The following is a 23,367-nucleotide window of genomic DNA, read 5'->3' as shown; positions in this document are numbered from 1 at the left end:
GAACGGAATCATATAGCGAATAATTTGGGCAACTGAGATGAGCAGTAGTTGAATCAACCGATAACTGAGATTCTGTCAGAAAAATACATGGAGTTTGGCAGACTGCAAGTGGAAATGGACATCGCTGAGATTAGAATTGGGACCATGTATATTTGTGAAATGACTAGAAAGTGTTTGGGAGGTTTAGATCTTTTCATAGATAAGCTTATTCTATTAGTTTGACAATTCATGGTGTATCCAATAGTAAGAAAAAGTTTGTGGGCATGCTGTATGAAGTATTGAAATTTTTGGATATGGCATATACATGGTAAGAATATACCCAGATCGTTGACATAACGTGGCCTCGACAATGCCCCCCCCCCCGCATACACACTACTCGGACTCCCTCCAGTCACTATCTGGCAGAGTAGAGGTAGCAATATTATACACTAGCTGATCAGGAAGCCTCCTAGTGAGTTATCAATAGGTTCGATCCAGTGTACTAACTAGCGGCTGGCCGGCCGGCCTGCGAACACTGTTTTAGGTGCTGTACCCTCGAAATGTAAGGAAGATTGGATCTTGCCACGATGTTCATCATAACCTTAAAAGTCATCAATCATACTGCAAAGTTAAAGAGACAGGGAAGGGTTGACTGGATGCAAAGCAAGTCAAGGGTTGGGGTGAATTAAGTTTATTAACGGAACGGTGAATGCAGAAACCTACACTGCTCTCTTGGAAGAGTGCCTGAAACCCGTTATTAGGGATCACCACCACGACATCAAAAACAGCATTTTGCAACAGGACTCGGCACCTTGCCACAGCAAAATTGGTAAGGCAAAATTGGTAAGTTTTATGCTATTCAGATTTAATTATGAGTTTGTCTTCTTGTCTCACAGAGTTTAAAACATATTTATGCCAATGTTTTCCTTCATTTTTCTTCCTTAAGGTGCCATCATACCTCAGAAATGCTGGTGTTACAGTGTTGGACTGACCCAGCAACAGTCCAGATTTTCAGCCTATTGAAAATTGCTGGTACATAATGTTGTCTAAAATTGCTCAGAAGAAGCCAACAAGTAAGGTTCAGCTGTAGGAGAGCATTGTAAGGGTGTGGTACCACGAAACTGGGCAACCTTATCCAGAAGTTGATTAACTCTATGCCAGATTGTTGCAAGGCTGTAATTGCAGCTCGACGAGGAACAACAAAATATTGAGGACTTATTTTGCTGATTTACAGTACATAATACTATTACATTAACTTGTGATTTCAGTTTTTACATGTAAATACAATAAAATGTGTTTCGTTGTCATGATTTCTCATATTTCCATTAATTATGCATTTTACCCTTTGGGAAGATATTTATGGCAATTAGGTTTATCAGGTGGAGTTTTTTTATTGTATTTCATTCACAAAGGTATATATCCCATCTAACAAATGCATTTCAAACATTTCTGCAACCCATAATGCAGTGCAAAACACATTATTTGTAAAATTCACGAGTGATAGTTTTTTTGTCTGCCACTGTATAAATGTAAAATAATCATTATTCCAATCAGCTAAATGCCTGTTCTCACACTTAGAAAGGATTCTTAATTCTATTAAGGCATACATTTTGAGCCACTCTCCTTTTAACAGGATTTAATATTACTATCCTTATAAACTAATAATTATTATTTTAAGAAGAAATATTCTTAATATAAGTAATATGCTACAGGATTTGGTGAAAGCACAGAATTTTTTTTTTATTTTCATGCAAATATACAAATATACAGGTTCATGTAGTAAGCAAAACTTCCCAATTTTGTTTATTTATTGTCACAAGCCAACAAAAACAAACTGTCATTGTCATTAAGTCACAAGCACAAGGTTAATTCAGAAACTAAAAGAATGTATAATATATATATACACAAATCTGATGTCAATTTAATATTAACTAAAAGTATACATTCATATATTTTTATGCATAAAATTAAAATGACTTAGAAAGACAGCTTTAGCAGCTCCGGGGCATTTTACCGTGTTGCCATATAACCTGAGTCAGTATCACGATGTGAATATGACAGCTTTGGAGAATGAATATTGACTTTGGCAGGATACCTCTTCCCAGAAATGTCGACTTCAAATATATTATCCAAAATATAATCATTTGTAATTACTTGAGGATTTCCATTCTGATCAAGACCTTGAATAAAACCAAGGCACACCTGAAATGAAAACAGCTTTCCTAAGATTACTGCAGAGCTTATCTAATTAAAACTCTCACAAAAGAGAGGAGTGAAAGTTTAAGTATTCAAAAACCTTGCTGAATTATACATGTTTTGTTTCTTATTCATTTAAGCATCTCAAGTTGCTTAAATAAATTAATGCATCTATTTTTAATAACTTGCATTGCCACTTAGGTTATAAAATTAAAGGACCAGCCTGATCATTAATGTTTTACCATACGTTATTGTAACTATAAAGATATGTTCAGATGTTGCACGACAATAGAACCACACACAACACTCATTTCTTACACAACACAAGCTTCCTAACAGAATACTAATGTGTTATAACATCCCCCTCCATCCTTATTTGCCTGACACCCATGATATTTTTTCTTTTCTCAAAAATGAAATTTTACAAGGCCATCACTTCCACAGTGAATAAAGGGTTCTTGATGAAACTCAAGATGCTCTACATGCTCCAGCCAGAACAGTTTCAGAACTGCAACCGAAACTGTACCAACAGTGGAAAAAGTGCATTTTTGCTTAAGTAGTGGATGTGGCTAAGTTTAGTTATGGTCAATATATGAGTCAGAGAACATTTTTACAGTACCACACAAACACCATGTGGATACTGTTCCCATATTTGAAGACTCATAACCTCTAAAACCTTATAACCACTAGAAGCTCATAACCTCTAAAAATCAGTATGTTCACAAAAGAGCAATTAGGCTAATCAATATCCCTTCCCTCTCTGAGTATTTACCTGTAAAATAATAAGAGAAGTTTACCTCAATATAATACGTAGAAAACTTTCGTATGATACTCTCAGCAATTAAAACGAAAATCTTACATTATAGTAATAAAAAATTAATTAAAAGAAATTTAACAATTTTCCTTCATGAAGCTGACAATGCTTTTCAACCGTATGCTGTGATCACAGGAATGAAAATTATCGCATAGGGGTGAGCATGAAACTTAAATAGGGATTATTTGTCTTTGTGCATGCGCCCACAAATCGGAGATTAGAAATGGCTGGTGAACATTAACGGAATTCTCATGTAATTTAATTTCAACAGTTTCTGCAATTAATAGTTTGGTATAATTACGTTGGACACTTAAGTATTTTGGCCTCGTTAAATAAAAAAAGTATGTTTTTCATTAACGGCACAAAAGGCTAATTCTGAGGCCACTGAACGAGAAGCACGAATTGAGGCCGCGTGTTGATTAACACGAAAATTCAGAGGAGACCGCGTAGAACCATGATACAACGAGTTGCAATCTCTGCAAGAAATGTTATATACCAGCTCATTTATTTGTGTTGCGAATGAGGAAAGGACTGAGCAATTTTTCAGTATAGTGTGTAGTTTCCGTACTGGCCTGGCCACAATTTTAAATTTGCTATCTTTAAAGAATCTGCAAAAAAAGAATCTTTAAAGAAACTGCAGTGACTAGAGACTAGGCACCACCTGCGAGGTGATCTGATTGAGATGTATAAAGCCTTGATTGGGTTGAGCAGGCTCAATTCTGATGGGATTCTTCTGCTTGCTGAGATTATGAACCTGAGGGGGCATGAATTCAAATTGAGGAAAGACAGTTGTAGAATAGATGTGTGGATTGCCTTTAGCCAGCAGGTAGTTGATTGCTGGAACAAACTTCCATCTGTCGTTGCGGAAGTTGATAGCTTATTTTTTTTGGCTGATGCTACATAAGCTCATATCTTTGTTTTCTTGCATCACATGCCTCTAATACTACTACATGCACAAATTTGGTGAGATTGGGTGAGTTGGGCAGCCATGGAGGATTCATTGTCATGTTTCTAAAACCAGTTAGCAACCTGCCAGGTCCTGTGGCATGGTGAACTGTCTTGTTGTTGACAGATGCCGGAACTGTCTGAATATACTCCCTTCATCATGAGGGGATGCGGCTGGTCAGTGACAATTGAAAGGTAGTAATTCCTATAAAGCTGTTGATTAATAGTGATTAAAGAATTCAGGGCATGCCATGAAAACAGTCCCCAAACCATAACACCACTGCCCCTAGCCTGCTGAATACCAAGGGTGTATCCAAGCACCATGGCTTCATGTTGCTTTCTCTAAATGTGGATCTGCCCATCAGCATGACAAAGTTGGAAGAGGATTCATTATACCAGGCAACAGCATTCAACACATTGGTGGTCCAGTGCTGGTGCCAACATGCCCATGTAAGGCATGGTTTGTTGTGTCTTGCAGTGTGCATGGGTACTCGTGACAGCCATTATATGAGCTAATGTCTGGCACACAGTCTATGTGGATACTCATCATGCTATTCTTACCACTGTCCTGGGTGGTTAGCTGGGCCACTGTGCTGTGTCCCTGCTGTTATGAGATGAGACATGTGATGTGCAACATGGGCATTGGCCACATGTAGCTGTCCCACTGCTGTTGAGCCATTCACAGTAGACTCGTGACACCACGGAACTATGTCAGCCATTGTTGAGATATTGGCAATTGCACATCTTGCACCCACAATATTAGACATCCAAAATCAGAAAGATCTCAATGCTGACCCATTCTTCCTTGCAAACTAGAACCTTATGTCACCCATTCCCAACTTTGAGCCTTCATGAGTGTCAGAGACTAGTCCATTCTGACATAAGGGGTGTTGCTAATGCAAAGCCAACTCAGTATATTCACATCCCAGAAAACAAGAATACTTTTGTTCTACAAACGATTTATGGATAAGAATAACACTGTTTGTTTATAATCAATGCAAACAACCTTTACTTTACATGAATATGTTACTATCAAGACTGCCAAGGTCAATTAACAAGCTTAAAAGGAGAAACTAAAGGATTTGCAAGACAAAACCTGCAAAAATTAAAGCATGCATACCTTTTGCTGAAATATTTGAATGTAGGAATTGTGGGGAGAACTATTCATGGTGATTTAAATGGTCATAATTTTAAAAATTGTAATCAATACCACAATTATTTCAATACTAAAATAGCAAAAAAACGTATGGTCCTATAATAAGAATGGAAAAATGGAATCAGTGAGGAATCAAAATGGAATCATTTCTAATGTGCTCTTAACACATTAGAAATCACTAGTTATCCTTTTTTTAAATTTTTTGTTTTGGGAGTGCTGTGAAATCAGATAAAGGTATTGGTTAACTTCACAGCACAGTTTCAGACTATTTCATAAGACTTTTCAAATTTTAAGAGAAACTTAGGCAAAAAATAAGATTAGAAAGCACTGTGGGCGACTGTTTTAAATTCTGTCTATACTTCTTACCTACACACCTGGAATTCTATTTTACTTACTTGGCTATTCAAAGTAAATCCATATCCTGCAGTTGTAGTTTTACCAACACATCTGTCATTCAGATAAATGGGTTCTCCTCCCCATGGCCAATAATCTACATCTACATCGTGATCTTCCAAAACTAACTGGACATATCTTCGTTTTATTCCTTCTTGTTTTTGCCTGAGAAGAGCTTCCTTTCCAATGAAATTTTTCTATATTTAACATAAGAGAAATGAGTAAACATCTGCATAGACAGCCCTAGTACAAAAAAATGAGCACTTGGAGTTTCTTTCCTGAAAAAATTTGTAACTATAATATCTCTTAATATTTAATATTTGGATATTAATATTTAATTGGGAGGTTGATATGATTTTTTTTTTAATTGAAGTAGTTCAAAAGTTACTGAAAATCTACTTTTTCATCAATAGCACCAATTTTTGTCAAGAATCCTTTGTCTCTGATACTGTTATTTTTTAGAGTAGTGGATTAAATACTTTTCTCATTAGAGTTGTTGTTGTTATTGTTGTTATTTTGGTTTTTAGGAGCATTAGCAACTAAGGCCATATTGCTCCGGGATATGCGGTGGTCATTCCCTGATCTTTCCGCATCCTCCGTATTTGGTGGTGACGGGCTCGAACCCCGGTCTAATCAAGAAGCGTGTGCTATGCACTGCTGTTCCTTCCCACCTGGCTACAGAGGCGCCTTCTCATTAGAGAGAATCATCTATTGTTTATAAAATTTAATCAACTGCATACCTGAACATGAAAAGTTTCAGTACAGTAAAAGTAATGGCACTGCCTTAAGAATCACTTGAATTCTATTCAGTGAGACCATTTCATAAATATAACAAGTACAAATACAAAATAAGAAATATTCAAGGAAACCACTAATCTTTCTGTATCATTAAAAAGGTATGGTTTAAAATGGTTTAGATTTAAATGGTTTGCCAGTGCTGGCAAACTTTTAAATGAACAAATGATAATTTTCATATATGCCAGAGAGAGGAGGAGAGAGAGAGAACTAGCTAAAATTACTATATAGTTTTAATTGGTATTATATACTTGAAAGTTTCTTATGAGGATTTTGTTCTGCATAATCTTGAAATTGTAAAAATACAATTTCAAGATTATGCATATGCTGCAGATCCTGGCAACTAGACATCTCTCAGAGGTGATCTGATAGAGGTGTTTAAAGCAATTAAAAGAATTTAATATGGTATTAAATATATAAAGAAAAAACAAATAACTGAATAAATAAATAGCCAAAAGTAGAAAATTAGTCATTTTGCATATCTAGGAGCAATCTTTGATGAGGATTATACATAAAAATAAATAACATAATAAATAAAGCAGAAACTATAGAAAGCCAATGAAATTCATTTGGGGACAGAAGAGAAATTGATATTAGTATTAATCAGGCCAAATGATCAAATTATGTAAAGAAACAAACTTATTCTATCAACCAAAAAAAAAAATTGAGTAACTCAGAATTTTCCAACTGCTTATTGAATTTGTTTAACTTTACCTCCCTTACCTTGGGTGGTAACTTGTGTCCCTTTGTTTTAGTTTTGGTAGCTAATCAGAAAATAGCACCCTCCTTCATTTTGCTTATTCTTTTAATTGCTTTAAACACCTTTATCAGATCACCTCTGAGAGATGTCTAGTTGCCAGGATCTGCAGTCTACACTACTGAAATGTTTATCACATGAACAACCCTTAGCACTCCTAACCAATCTATTTGTCCTTCTCTGGACCCTCTCTAAAAGTTCTTTTTTTTTCTTTTTTTAGGCGAGGGTTTTTTTTTAGGGTCATTAGTGAGCTCCTCACTAATGACGCTAACATCACATCAAAACCTGGATCACAATTTTTGGCCATAAAAGTGTTTTAGTTTCATTTTTGATTTTCCAAATCAGTTGTATATGCTTTTTACATTTTTTTTTTTTTTTTCCATGTTGGGAGGTGTGTCACAAACAAGAGCTATGCATATTGCTAGTTTGAAATTTGCTATAGATAACTGAAAGCTACCCTGACTTCCTATTTACACTGCAAGGAAAAACTTCATGTCTGATTATATCATAAACTTTAATTCTTTAATTCCATGTCCCCTAATTTGTTAGGAAAATAATTTTCATACCTAATTTTAATCTATGGTGCATTAAGATGATGCACCATAAACAATTAAGATGATGAGACATGCAGACATAAACAATTAAGATGATGGTATGGAGTGCAGAAAGGATGGGTGAAAGGAGCCCAGCTAAGCAGATATTCAAAGAAAAATGAATGGTAACAGGCTTAAAAGAACACCAAAAGGAAAGTGGATCAATAGTGTTATGCAAGCTTCACAGAAAAAGAGATAGCACAGAAGAAAACTATAAATGGACGGCTGAGAGTCCTGGAGATTTGTGCTATCATAGAGATCAGTTTGTGATAAAGGCAAAAATATTGCACAAGAAATCAGCGCTATTAGAGTGTTATTATTAAATAACAGGTACTCTGGTAATTTAATCAACAAGACTAAAGAAAAAATTTGAGCAACATAAACAATAACAAATACGCAATATGGATTACAAAAGAGCAGTAGTAATTCTATACATAAAAGGTATTGGCAAAAAAACAAAAAGAAGAATCTGTAAAAAGTATGGACTTAAAGCGATCTTTAAGCTGATTAGTAAGATGAAATACTGGTTTAAAGATCTGACACCAGAGTATAATAAAAGGTATATAATATACAAAAATGTGTGTAAATGTAACAAAGTATACACAGATATGACTGGAAGAATGTTTCAAATGCACATAGATGAGCACAACAAACATGTAGCTAAAGGGAACATGAAAGAATTGGCAGAATATGCACTGGAATGCATTCAGGAATACAGTAATAGGAACACTGCAGTAATGGGAAGGAAGAGACTTTGAAAAAAGTAAAAAAAAAAAAAAAAAAAATATCTTTTACCCTAAGAAATTTAGCCAGGTGGCTTTTGAACAGAAACAAGGCAAGGGGAGAAATATAGGGGAACTGTGAATAATGGACTTCACAACAATAAAATTAAGCAGAGACTAATGGAGCATGGTGGGGAACAAGTGGCTGTGGGAACACTAGACACTGGATTGGAGATGCCTCATACCGCATGACTTGTAATCCTTATTCTGACTATTATGCATGTGAGCAAGAATCCAGTAAAAAGTTTGTAATGTGATGCTCATATATTAAAATTATTTATCATGGTGTTTAAAGTGTTTTAACTGTTTATTTCTTGAAAGAAATAATGTTCTCCTCATCCCACTTGGTGAGAAGTAAATGTCATAAAAGTTCCTTTTTATACAACTAGTAGTAGTAGTAGTAGTGGCACTTGATGCAAGAAAGCAAGTGTAGGAGCTTATGCAGCATCAGCCAAAAAAAAAAAAAAAAAAAAAAAAATCACACCATACCCTCCAATTGCCTGTCCAGTTCCTCCTTAAATTTATTTAACCTATCAACTTCCACAACGACAGATGGAAGTTTGTTCCAGCAATTAACCACCCGCTGGCTAAAGGCAAATTTCCGCACATCTATTCTACATCTATCCTTTCTTAATTTGAACTTATGTCCCCGTAGGTTCGTATTCTGAACAAGTGGGAGGATCCCATCAGAATTCAGCGTGCTCAACCCATTCAAGGCCTTATAGACCTCAATCAGATCACCGCGCAGGTGCCTAGTCTCCAGCCACTGCAATTTGCAGAACTTAAGCCTCTCTTGGTAAGAGGATCCCTTCATTCCCCTCACCAATCGTGTTGCTCTTCTCTGTACACGCTCAAGCAAATCTACATCCTTCCTAAAATGAGGCCTCCAGACCTGTACGCAGTACTCAAGGCGTGGCCTGACCATTGCCTTATACAGAGGGACAATCACCTCCTTTTCCCTGCTAGCAAAATTCCTATATATCATTGACAAAACCCCATGACCTGCCCTAGCAGCCTGTCTACATTGCTCAGAAAACTTCATATCTGACTGCACAATTACTCCCAGGTCTTTTTCATTTTCTACCACCTTAAGTGTAGTACCACACAGTTGGTACGTTTCTCTGGGGTTACTTCTACCCATATGCAGTACTTTGCATTTGTCAAGGTTAAACTTCAGTTGCCACTTCTTAGCCCATCTGCCCAAATTATCTAGATCCTGTTGCAGTAGCACACTGCCATTACTGTCATTAACAACCCTGCCAACCTTCGTGTCATCTGCAAACTTTGACATTAAGCCTGATATACCTTCATCAATATCATTGATAAATATACAAAACAACAGTGGACCCAACACCGAACCCTGTGGGACTCCACTAATAACATTAGTCCACGAAGAGCAGCACCCATTGATTACCACCCTCTGTCTTCTCCCACTTAACCATCCTTTTATCCATTGTAGCAACTTACCCTTAATACCATTCTGCTCCAATTTGTACAGTAGTCTTCCATGCGCAACAGTGTCAAAAGCTTTCCTGAAATCCAAGTATATGATATCTGAATATCAACTATCTGAATATCTCAATCATTCTTTGACCTTGGTTAGTTGAAGGATAGAGTTAACATTAGGAAGTAAAAACATAATGCAACTGCATTAAAAACATCTTTTAATGGATGAGATAGAGCATTTTCTAATATCAACAATACTTTTCCTTTCTTCTCTTGTTTTGTGTCTAGGTGCTGTTGACTCTTTCCTCGATGACAAGGCATTCTAAGGAAAAAATTTTTAAATAAGTCCAATTTCATCAGCATTATACACATTTTATTTTTCATAGCTGTCTTCAATTAATGCCAGAAATTTATATTTAAATCCTTTGATGCTGGCTGTACACAGTTTTTTCCCATGCATTTCTAACTGCTCTATGCCACAACATGATTTGAAATTTTGTAGCCATCCTGTACTTGCCTTAAATTCTGTGGGACTAGTTTTAACCTTTTATTGATAGCTAAGGACTTTTCACTGAACAGATGACCTGAGATTGATTTGCCTTTTTTTTTTTTTTTTTTGTGCTATCATGGAGACCACATAAAGACAGCATTATCAAGCTTTATTTTTTTGCATTCTTCATTGTTTTTCTGACTCCGGCAACACTGTCAAGCATTGAGACGAAAGTTATAATTTAAGATGTGTACTTCTTCACCGAGTCATAAATTGTAGATAATCCTACCTTAAATTCTTTAGAAAATTTTACAGTAGCTCCCTCCCTCCTTCAACCATTTCAAGGATAGTAATTTTGTCTTTGACTTGAAGAACGTTTTTGGAGCCATCATCAAACATAACAAAACTTTTAGGCAGTAAATTTCAACCTTCATTCAGCAAAGTAAATCACACTACTCAATTGGAAAACAAAACATGAGTACTCCAAACCACCTTTCATAAAATACAAATTAGTAAGTTCTGCTTATATAGCACATTTCAGTTTTGAAATATTGTACCTAATTATGATAATCTAATTATCATAATTAGGTACAATTAGGTACAAGGCTAATGATAATCAGTGATAACAATAAATGGAATCATTGTAATAATATTCATAGTTTTATTATTTTTATTGCTTCATTTCAAAAGAAGCAAACATCAAAATAAGTAAGTGATTTTAAAGTTTTTGTATGCAGCTTTCTTTACATATCTGCCCTCTCCCCACAAAACTACAAAGGGAGAGAGGGGGGGGGGAGGAAGAATGAAAGAACAGTTTAATATATAGAGAAAGTGCTGCTTCACAACCTAAATTCATCAAGTAACAAAAATAAAATTAAAAAGAAGAAATCAAGCAAGGATAATCTGTAACTGGATAATCCTATGTGGAAAATTGGGAATCTACTGTAATTTTTATAATTTGTAGAAGTTGAGAAAAGTAGCTATAAGATACTGAAGAAAAACATGGAACATGCAGGTGGTGGCATGTGAGTAGATATTAAAAAAAGAAAGAAAGATTTCTGTTTTAGTTAATTGACATTCCAAACAATATTGATTGTTTGGAATGTCAAAACAATCAATATTCTGTATATGTCAAAAAATTACTGAAAACTGCAACTTTACTAAAACTAAATGGCATTTCACCTAAACAACAATGTTAAATAACTGATTAGAAGTTATTTCAAATGACTGCTGACTGCCGTTTTCTGGAACAACCTTCCTTCATATGTATTTCCTGAAAATTACAGTCTACAGAAGTTCAAGTCTAATGTCAACAAATATCTTCTTTCGTCTTCTCAACCTCCAACCCAAGCATGGCACTAAGTACTATAGGTTCTAATACCTCTCGTGTGCTCATTTTATTCTGTTAGGTCACCACAACAATAAATGTAAACGTTAGTGTTTTATTTTTCTTTGTTTGTTAATACTGGTTTCTTGTTATTAGTTATTAATCAGTTTATCAAAATAACTATAGAAGTGTGAAATAAAAATGAAAGAATAGCAATAACAAACTGATAAGTAAAAATCAGTTTGTTATGCTATGCTCTCAAAGTATTTGGTCTTGCCTCCAGGTCCTCATTGATGATAGTAGGTCGCACACTCATCACACACTCACTTGGACAGGTCCAAGTTCAGATCCTATCAGAGACAGAATATATTCTTAAAGATCCTCTTCACTTGAGGATATAGTTAACCAATTTCATGCAAAGGGAGTTTCCCAAAGGCTTATTCTGGGTTTTCAGCCTATGCCACATACAAGTCAGTACAGTAATATCTTTTTTTATTTGTCTGCAACAAAGTAGTTGAAACTACTTGACACCTACTTTATGTTGTCTATAAAGGAAAACTGCATGTTAATAATGAATTGTTTTTTTGAAAAAGTTATTATTGTAGAAACTTTCTTGGATGTGTATTTGATCTGGTAACAACATTTCAAGGAAAGTTACCTACTGGCAACAACAACAAACTATCAAAATTGTATTGAATAGAAAATTCTGCTTTCCCCATACACTGAGTGCAAAAGTCAAAAAGTGTACACAACATTTCAAGGAAAGTTACCTACTGGCAACAACAACAAACTATCAAAATTGTATTGAATAGAAAATTCTGCTTTCCCCATACACTGAGTGCAAAAGTCAAAAAGTGTACACTACTCGTAGCAAACTGTTTTTTGGATTTGTATTACTGTAACATCTTTCTTTGATATGAATCTGGCCTAACTTTCAAGCCTAAATTTCTGGCCTAAATTTTACTTTCAAGTAAAATTATCTACTAGTGCATTATTAACTTATAAAAATTAGTGCACACTAGTCATAACTTTGAAAAACATTTATTACATTCTCACTCACTCTCTTTGCTATTTACCTGGCAGCTGCATTTTCGAGTGACAACAGTTGGAGTCAAAGAGAAAATTTGCTGTGATCCACTGAGCCCAAAAAAGTAAATGTATGTAAGTGCTTTGCATTTCAGGTGCATTAGGGAATATTAATAATTCATGATTCATCAAAAAAAAGAAGCAAAAAAGAAATTACTTTTATGCACAAATCAAGATTATTTCATTTCTGTGAAACTGCCACAATGCTTATCCATTCCTCCAACCAGTGCATAGCAAAAAACATAATATCCAGTGCTTCAGCTCCAATACACAGTATATGGATAGCCTACGTGATATTCATAAAAAAAAATAATAATAATAAGCATACTACTAATAACAAACTGATTCTTGCAAACCTTTATACTATTATATTATTTTTCTTGGATGTATATTTCATTTGATAGCAAAATTTAAAGAAAAATGGCTACTGGTGGCTACATCATAAACTTCAAAACACTGGTAAAATCAAAACAGAAACAATCAAAATATAATTTAAAAAATTATAACTCCTGTGATTATGATTAAGATGTCTTAGTACTGCAAACTAGAGAGATTACTGATAAAGGAGAAAAATCAATAAGAAAATTTCTTAAATGCTGGCATTATTGAATTTTTAAAATTGGGATCTTTTCAAACTCACATGATACTAGACATATAATTTTTACAGTAGTTGTAGAAGAGTTAAATATAAAATTTGAAATAAGCAATTAAAAAATTAAATTAATTTAAAAATTTTATTCACCTCAAACTTTACCCTAAAAGCTCGGCCACATTCCAGCGGAGTTGTTGTTATATCTAAATCTTGACCCCAAAATGCAAAGAACTTTTCCGTGCGTATCGATTTCATTGCATAGTAGCCAGCATGTTGAATACCATATTTTTCTCCACTCTCCAGTAAGTGGTCATAAACATGTAAAGCATACTGTTAAAAGACATGTAAATTTGATATCAGGCTTACAATTATATATAAGGTAGAATCAAAAAGTTAAACCAAATTTGTTAAAAATATCTGTACACTGAATAAGAAAACTTTTTTTCCATTTCAAATTAACTTTTTAAAAACAACTTTTTATTTCAATCTGTAATTTAGAATATCTAGAATTTTTATGTTAGATGGAATTTTGGTTAAATATACATAAAAGTAATTTTTGAATGTCACTTTTAGAACAAAGATCTATAAAAAATTTTTTTTTGTTGAAAAAATCTGCCTCAGAGACTAAAAATGACTCTTGAAGCATATACTAAAAACATTTTATAAAGAGGCTGCACATTTGAATGGTACAAGGACTTCAAATATAGGTACTGTATCACTGAAGATGATGCAAGGTGTTGGTGACTTTGCACATCAATAAATGATAAAAGTATCTCCCATGCTAACAGCATCAAATAAGAACTGAAAACAGCCTCTCATGTTAGAATATTGTATAACTGCTAAGTGACTGTATCTGATATTTTGAAGATGAAAAGATTGTCCACACTTTTTTCCCAAATTTTTAATAGCAGATTAAATCAAAACAAGAGTTGAACTTTCAAAGGAACTGGATAAAATTTAAGATCATTATTCAGAATTTCTAAAAAAAATAGTGATAGGAGATGGTGTTATCTTTTTAGACCCGTCAGTCAGAATTAAAAATTCTGACTGACGGGTCTAAAAGTTATACTACAATATTTTTTAAAATAAATGCATACTGTTAATAAGACTACACACTTAAAATTATTAAGCACTTGAGGGATGCCATCAGAAGGAAGAGATATCTGTGAGTAAGGAAAAAATTGGAAATTAGTCCATGATAATGTACCTGCTCATCATTTAAAAATAATTTCTGAATACCTTTCCAAATGTTTTGTAACTACAGTGGATTCTGGTTATTTGGGACACATCAGGTTAGTGCATTTTGGCCCAATTAAGCGGCTGCCCCGATTATGTGAAGTTCATGTAAATAGTTAAAAATACAGTGGACCCTTGCTTTATGATTGATACTCTGCATGATCAAATCAAGTTACGATGGACTCTCACCATAGTAAAGTACGTTCACTATATGATACGTAGTAAGTGCTGGTCATTGTGATCATATCAAGTTAATCTATATGATCTCTGTACGAGATAAGATTCTCTGTATGATCAAATCAAGTTATGGTGGACTCACCATAGTAAATTACGTTCACTGTACGATACATAGTAAGCGTTGGTCTTTGTGATCACGTTTGCAAACTGAATTTTAATTCTATTAAACTGCGATTCTAATAAGAAAAAATAGGAGGAATATTATCCACAGGCTATAAAAGTAAAGATATATTAAGCACAGATTTACACTTTATTACCTTACCAATTAAAAATTTAAACAATATGTGAAAATCGGAAAAATATTTTCCGCAGGTTAGCAAAATAAAAATAAATTTACTCTTACATGCATGGCTTAATTAATATGTACTGTAACATGTACAAACTAAATACAGTAAACCCCTGCTATTCGCGGGGGTTACGTTCCTGAGAAATGCCACGAATACCGAAAACGCGAATACTGAGTTATGGCTCCCATAGTAATAAAGGAGTTCCGTTCCAAAGTATGAAATATATAAGAAAAACTAGTCTAAAATTTTGTCTATGTATGTATTATATGTACCTTCATAATATGACTATGTACATAGACAGTACATAGTGAAATGCAAGCATAAGGCATCGAAGTGAAAATAAGAAACAAATTTAATAAATGTAATATTTATTAGAAATTTCAAACAAATCTTTCAATCCAGCGCCTTTGCTATAGCAAAAAAACTTATCCCGCCAGTGCTATCACCAGTTTCGCTAAAGTGCTGATAAAGGTGTTTTGCCGTTTCACGAATGATGAGTGAACTTAAGGGAATTTTATTTTGAGTTCGGTCTTCTATCCACAGATTTAAAGCTTTTTCCATTTTTTCTAATTTAACATCACGAGTTACAGCAAATTTTTGAAGCAATTAGCACGTTTTCATGGACACTACGGCAAATTTTTTCTTCCGATTTCTTGATTGATCATACCGTTGACTTATTGATTTTATAATGTTTTACCACTGACGAGACACTTTCACTATTAGAAATTTTGTCTAATAACTGAATTTTACTTGCTAATGTCATCACCTTCTTTGATCTTTTCACAATTCCCTTGTTATTCGTAGCCATATTTTTGTAGGGGTTAGAAAAGAATTTGTCCACAATTTTTATTTTTTATTTTATTATTAGTCATATGGTGTAAGGAAGCCTGAGGCTTATGCTGCACCAGCCAAAAAAAATTCCCCAAGTTACCCTACCCTGTGAGTGAGAGAGAGAGAGAGAGAGAGAGAGAGAGAGAGAGAGAGAGAGAGGGAATCGCCAAGAAAGCAAGAGAGAGAAGAATGATGATATCCAGCTCAAGACCCTGGGTTTGCCAAGCCCATACTCACCAGATGTGAGCCCCTGAGGTTTCAATAAAGTCACTTTCTTCTATTAACACACTCGAAAAAGTCTGTTTACACTAACACAGGGCAAAACAGTAGATTTTTCACTTTTGTAAGCATATCAATTTATAAATTGATAAATTTATTCAATTTATATGCATATAAATTAAAAGCAAACGATGAAACCTTCCATGACAAGCGCATAGCACATACTGAACAAGGATTAGCGAGAAACGTCCATGCTCGCGATTTTGTCATCCCTCTCTCCCCCCCCCACTGAGTGCTGTTTTGACCGGGAAAGACGATTTTAGCCACGCCCATGTTTTTTTATGGCGGAAAATGTTCACGGCGATTTAAAATTCACATTTTTTTAGTTTTTATTGTATATTAAATCAGCGACCGCGAATAGTGGGGGTTTACTGTAGTTGATATTTCTGTTCACTGACATTTGGGGGAGGGTTTAAAATAAAATAAAAAAAAATTTTAATTTAAAAAAGATAAGCAATCAATAACGGCGTCATGCACAAATTGCAACTAACACGATATGTGCAAGTGAGAACGGAGTACCAAGTTATGAAGCTTAAAAAATAGGAATGAAGAGGAGATTCTGAAAATTTATTTATGTTTTTTGTATGATTGAAGATTTCATGGAAGGGGAAACACATTTCACCATAATAATGTAAAAGCCCACAGAATTCCAGGTGTCAGTATTATAGCAAATTCAATAAGGTCGAGTTTACTATCCGTTTATAATAGATTGCACTAACAGAAAAGCCCAATAAACCGGAAACTTCTAATTGTTTTATGGTTGTGACCAGAAATCCGACTGGACCATGTGGTATGGTCAGAAACAATCGTAGGGTAATCTCAAGTGCTGCGGTCTCCTGCCCGGATTAAACAGCATGTTGTCCCAATTAAGCAAAGAAAACCCTGGCTATTTTCTCGATTAAGTTTTGTTCTTTAAGATTTGTCCCAAATAAACAGCGCCTCGATTAACTGGTGGCCCAAATAACCGGAATTAACTGTATTTACAGCATCTTCTTTATTTACCTGACCTTGTGCCATATGATTTTTATATTTTTTCTAAACAGGACTCATAAAAATGCACATGAAAAAGACAAAATATGCAGGAAATAAAAATATTCACTGCTTACACTATACTGCTCTTCTAGTTTGAAAGTGCTAAGAAATGAATACTATATATTTAATGAGACTATTCTCGTCCCTCTGTCAGCTATGTGCATTTGAGGTGTATGAACATTTGTAAAATAAAATGAAAATATACCAGGAGATTATTTCATAAGCCTACCAAGACATGTTCTGTCTCCCTTGCCAATTACTTAAGAAACAACCTCGTCTCATAAGGAACTGTAAGGTATCATGTCAAAAAAGACATGTTATTTTAATAACCCTTGTATCCCACCAGAAACAAGAAATGTACCTGCTCACATAAAGAAAACTGAAAATCAAAAGAATGGAAAGTGCTTTTCACAACTGTAGCATCGTAGCAGACAATAGATAGCATCTTCTTTATGGAAACTTAAACCAGAATTATCCAGCTGACCTTTGAATTTCTCCAAACTGTCAGCCTCTACCATCCATGTAGATAATTATCAGTTGATGCCACTGCTGCTCATCTTAGTTGTCCTAATTATTTGTTGTACGATTCCTTTCGCTTAAAAGGTGATACCTGTACCTATGTCCACCCAACATTTCCTGTCAGAGACTTAGCAATTTGGAATCTCCACTACTATGGCTTAAAATCTCTCTATCCCATTCTATCAAATTTATCCATTGCCTCTGTTGATCTCCCAATTCCACCAATCATTTGGAACTTTTTGACTTCCTTTCTTCGAAACTCGACTTTCTCCAGTAAAATTTTCTTAACAGTGAGGAAATTTTCCTCATGATTTTAATGTAAACAACTCCAGCTAGTTTCAGTTTTCTAGTCACAAAACCCAGCTGGTTGAGATGCTAAGGGTTTTGCAATTACTAACGATCTCGCACAGATTGTTTATTTACCCACTGGAATAACAGACGATCCTATCAGACAGTCATACACTTTCTCTTTTTACCACAAAACCCCCTTCCAATACATGGTTGAGGTGAATGGTCCTACAGGCACCACCAATGACAACTTGGTGATGGACTCTAATGGAGTCTTTTCCACGTAGCTGCTCTCAGGCTTGTGTTTTGGCATTATAAGAATGCAATGAGATGATCTGGAAGATTTCTATTCTTCTTTTCCTTGGTTGGATTACTGTTTCATATCTTCTGATGTCAATGTTTGCCCAGATCGTGTCAGTGAAATTATTCTTGTCAGGATGAAATCATTTATTCTACGCTATTCCTTAAAATTTCATCCTTTATAAACCTTGGTTTTCTAATAAATGTGCTAAGGCTGTTCAAGATAAGAATGTTGCCTATCGCAATTGGCTTGCATCCAAATCCTCAGATTCATTTTTTGTCTACACCAAAGCCTGCAACAATTGTAGAGTAGTTATTAATCAGTCCAAAGCAGAGGTTGAGCAGGCTAAGAGTAGAAAACTTGCTTCTTGCCCAAATGTTAGTCGGGCATTTGAGAATTTTGAAAAACCTTGATGTCAAGAAAGTTCCAGATGCTAATGGTGTTTCTCCACTTGTTCTCAAACCTTGTGCTCCTGAGCTTACTCCTGTTCTGTGTTGCCTTTTTACAATTTCTTATTCAAATGGTGTTTCTCTTTCTGCTTGAAAATTTACTCATATCCAATAATTTCCTAAAAAGGGTGACAAGTCCCTCCCATCCAATTATTGTCCCATTGCACTTATTTCTGCTCTTTCCAAAATGTAGTAGAGAAATCAATTAACCATGAACTCCTAGAGTATTTCAAAACCTTTTATCTGATCAATAATCAAATGGATTCCAACAGTGCCGATGCACTGGTGATATACTGGCTTATGTTACCCATTTATGGACTAATTCAATGGAAAAGTTCAGTGAAACACAAGCAGTTGCTCTTGACATCTCAAAGGCTTTCGATCGTGTTTGGCATAAAGGTCTTCTAAACAAGCTTCCATCGTATGGTTTGCCAACTGTTTTTTATAATTGGTTATCCAGATTTTTCTCTGATTGCTCACTGAGGGTGATGGTAGATGGCTCTCTGTCTTCTAACTTCTCCACTAATGCTGGTGTTCCACAAGGTTCAGTTCTTTCTTCAACTCTTTTCCTCTTATATATTAATGACCTTGAATTGACCTGAAATCCTATCCATAGTTTTGCTGATGATAGCATGTTGCATTACCCTTTCCAGTTTGAGAAACCTTGCCCTGCACAAGCAGCTTCTACTTCTTGAATATCCACTACCAATTCTTTAAATGCTGAATGAATGGCACTTGTTTGAATGGCATAAAAGATTTTTAGAAAGAAGAGAGAATGCAGAAAACAAATAATGATCAGGCTGTCCTGTATCCATGAAAACCAATGAAAATGTGGATCAGGTAAAGACATTGATTAGAAATGGTCGCTGTTTAAGTATTAGAATGGTGCATCAGAACTCAATATGGACAAAGAAACAGTTAGACAAATTTTAACTGAAAATTCAGGTATGAGAAAAGTGCGTGCCAAGATGGTGTCAAAAATTTTGAAAGAAGATCAAAGAATGAAAATACTCCAAACGTGTGAAATCCACTTTCTGGGTACTATAATTACTTGCAATGAAAGTTGGCTGTTCCAGTACAACCCAGAAACTAAGCGATAGTCAGTGCAATGTGTTAGACAAAACAATCCCCCAAACCAAAAAAAAATAAGAATGCCAAAATCAAAAATAAAAACCACGCTTGTTTTCTTCAATATTAGAGGATTATTATGGCTGAATATGTCCCACCAAATCACACTGTCAATCAAACATACTACACTGAACTTCTGACAAAGCTGCACGAAAAATTTGAAGGAGGATACCTGAATTGTGGAAGGATGGCTGGATGCTCCATCAAGACAATATTCCAGCACACAATGTACTCTCTGTTCACCAGTTTCTGGCCAAAAAACAAATCTGTGTACATGCACTATACTTGCCAGATCTAGCCCTTGTGACTTTTTTCTCTTCTCTAAACTTGACTGCAAGCCCAAGGCAATTATTTTGAAGTGGATAACTTGTAAGGTATAAAATATTTCATTATATTTATTTTATTGCAAAAGTTTGGTTACTCAATAGCCACACCCTGTATCATAACATGGAGAGTCCTTGAATGTGGGAATTGCATCAGTGGAATATAAGACCAAATATGGTAACCTTATCTGCCCAGACATCTAGCTGGAAGTTTTGAGCGATGAATGTAGACTTTTATGAAAGGATCCTTTTTCCTTTATTTGAGACTAAGCATTGATAAATTCAGTTAGGGGTGAGTTTTCAGTAGTATTAAAAAGCAAAGTGAACTGAAAAATATCAGCATGCATCCTGTGAGACAACTGCCTTTGAAAGTTCCAAAATTCTTTCTGCTTGTTCTGGAAAAGGGTCAATAAGCTGGATATCCAACAGGGTTTGTTCTGTGAAAAGAAATGGCATTATTTTGTTTCATGCATGTGAAACAAAAGCAAACCAATGAGGCTGCCAAACCAGGAATCAGAGAGAGGAATCTGAAGGCAGACTGACCAGAGGGGATTAAAAAAAAAGTGAACAGGAATTTGGCAAGCTCTTAAGCCAGCAAAAATGGTCATAAAACTGTATTGTCCAGAGACTTATAAGTAGGTCTTAGGGTTGTAAGATGTAGGGGAAGGTGATCTGAGTTTTTGAAGAGAATCACAAAGGTTAGTCACTAACACAAATTACAATATCAGATGGTTTTGTGAGAGAGATTAACAGAAACTGAGATAGATGGACATTGGAGGCACATGACATCACAACAATGAGGACTGGGGTTCCACAAATGTGGACAGCTACAATTTCAATTCGAGACATCTGATACTGATGACAGAATAAGCCATGGAGGTGAACAGGCAGAAGTCACTAGCTCGACATTTCTCACAAGACGTAGCATGAAGAAGGTAAAACAGGTAGCTAGTGTCCAAGCTACTTTTGTGTGTAACCATGTCTTGGCAAAAGCAATAAAACTGCAGTCATCATTGCAGATCCAGAAGGGTAACCACCTTGTTCCAGAGGTTCTTAGCATTTTGGAAGAATCTGCTGACCCAGCAGTTTGTACATGTGGGATGAGGACAAGTGATGAGCAATCTCTGTTGAAGAAAGTAGGATGGCAATCTTGTGAGATGGACTGATCAATAATGCAAGTAGGGCTTAACCCCGAGGGCAGGTCAGAGTTGATAAGAATGATACTGAAGAGTCCACCACAATCAGCTTTTTATCTGCTCAGTAGTGTTGCACCAGCTTCTTGCCTCATGGTGAATGGAGCAGCTGAAACTTAGCTAATACCTGATAAATGTTGCAATGAAGCAGTAAGCTTTGTAAGCATGACAAGTATAAGCTTATCATAACTAAACATAAACTAATATTATACCCAAACTGACATTTTTCAGCCCATCTGAATAGTATAGATTTTGAAGTAGAATAACTTAATTAACGTAATTAACTATTCTGCCTGAAACTTTTAAATACCTACATTAATAAATAATAGAAACAGTAAAAGGACCCAGTATCAAACCCTATTTCATACTGGGTCCTTTACTGTTTCTGGGTCATGCATAAAGTTAATACTTTATGTGGGACTTCAATCATAACATTATTTCACAAAGGGCAGCGACCAGTTACAAAAATTCTATCTATTATCACTTAACCATCCCTTTTTCATATAATATTATCTTAGTATGTCAAAAAACTAGCTTAAGGTTATATATTTTACAAATTTTCATATAATTTTTTATATTTTTTTTACAATATACTTTTTCTTTCATTCATTAAATATTAACTTGCCTTTTTGAGAAGTTTCTAGTAATCCAGGAATTCTATTATTAAAATTTACCAGGAGTTCATTATTAGCTATTTTAAATACTTACCTCATTTGGAATGTACAGTATATAACCAATTTCACCAGTGTGGGTAATATGCAATGCTCTAATACCACTTGCTAAACCCACATCAATTTCCTAATTAAAAAAAAAAAAAAAGGAGGAAATTAAAAGCAAGCATTTAGCATTAAAACTTTACTTTATATTTGGGCTTTTTTTATATATATATTTTTAAAACTATGCAATTATAGCAGATGTCTTTATAATTTAAATTAGGCTCCCTGTGTTTTAAAAGTATCCAAAATTATTCATGGTATGATATAAATCCCTTATGTCTAATGGAATAAAGAGAGAGAGAGAGAAGCTCATGGATATAAGATATCTAAGAATGGAAGTTGGCTGTTAACTGTCAGCTCTATTTGTAACAGATGTTGGGAAATGTGACTGAGGTGGAAATGATGGAGTTAATCCAGTCTATGTTGCCAGATGACTACAGTATCAACATGACTGGTCTGTGGTTAAAGTTTGAGAAATAACTGATCAGTGAAGTTTATAAAGATACTTCCAAAGAAAAGAAACAGTTGTTGGTTTGTTGTTTTTTTTTACGTATATGTACAGCCACTCCAAAAAACTGTTTCATCAATAACTACTGTTCAGAGGGCAGAAATATTAGTATTGGTATTGGAAAATGATGCAAGGAAGCTAACTTATTCAAATTACCCACTTTCACATTACCAGCTAGAATAAACTTCCAAGGATGGTTGTGCAGGACAGATGTGCAAACATCTGTCCTGCAACCATTCTTTTTTAATTTATATTTATGTCCTCTTGTATGTTATCTGAGAAAGTAAAGATGCCAACAGCATCTTTACTTTCTTGTATAATACACAAGAGGACATAAATTACTGAATCCATTTAAAGCCTAACATTTCAATCAGTTCTCCTGACAGGTGCCTAGTTTCCAGACACTGCAATTTACAGAACTGAAGTCTTTCCTGATAAGAGTACCCAAATATACTCTGTAATAATCTTGTTGCAGTTAACTGCACCCATTCGAACAGATCTGAACACTTCCTAAAATGAGGCTTCCAAACCTGCATGTAGTACTCTAAATGCAGTCTAACCATTGCCTTATACAATGGGATAATCACCTACTTGTCCCTTCTGTCAAAATTTCACTGTGTCAACAATTCCATTCATCACAGTCATTTTGCCTATAACATACTCCTACTCTCATTTTTGTTTTCCCAGTA

General features: G+C 34.9%; 1 protein-coding gene across 1 annotated transcript in view; it reads right to left on the bottom strand.

The window, feature by feature from the left end:
* Positions 1 to 1,969: 1,969 nt before the first annotated feature.
* Positions 1,970 to 23,367, bottom strand: part of LOC150089900 (pyruvate dehydrogenase phosphatase regulatory subunit, mitochondrial-like) — a 197,592-nt gene continuing 176,194 nt past the window's right edge. The window contains 4 exon segments of the mRNA XM_090368894.1: positions 1,970 to 2,181; positions 5,486 to 5,680; positions 13,502 to 13,681; positions 22,163 to 22,252. Coding sequence (XP_090225020.1) covers positions 1,990 to 2,181; positions 5,486 to 5,680; positions 13,502 to 13,681; positions 22,163 to 22,252 — 657 coding nt within the window. The 3' untranslated portion in view covers positions 1,970 to 1,989.

This window comes from Mastigoproctus giganteus, chromosome 2, assembly GCF_048544385.1.
Source record: "Mastigoproctus giganteus isolate SK-2022 chromosome 2, ASM4854438v1, whole genome shotgun sequence".
NCBI classification, from domain to species: domain Eukaryota; kingdom Metazoa; phylum Arthropoda; class Arachnida; order Uropygi; family Thelyphonidae; genus Mastigoproctus; species Mastigoproctus giganteus.
This window is presented reverse-complemented; position numbering and strand designations above follow the sequence as displayed.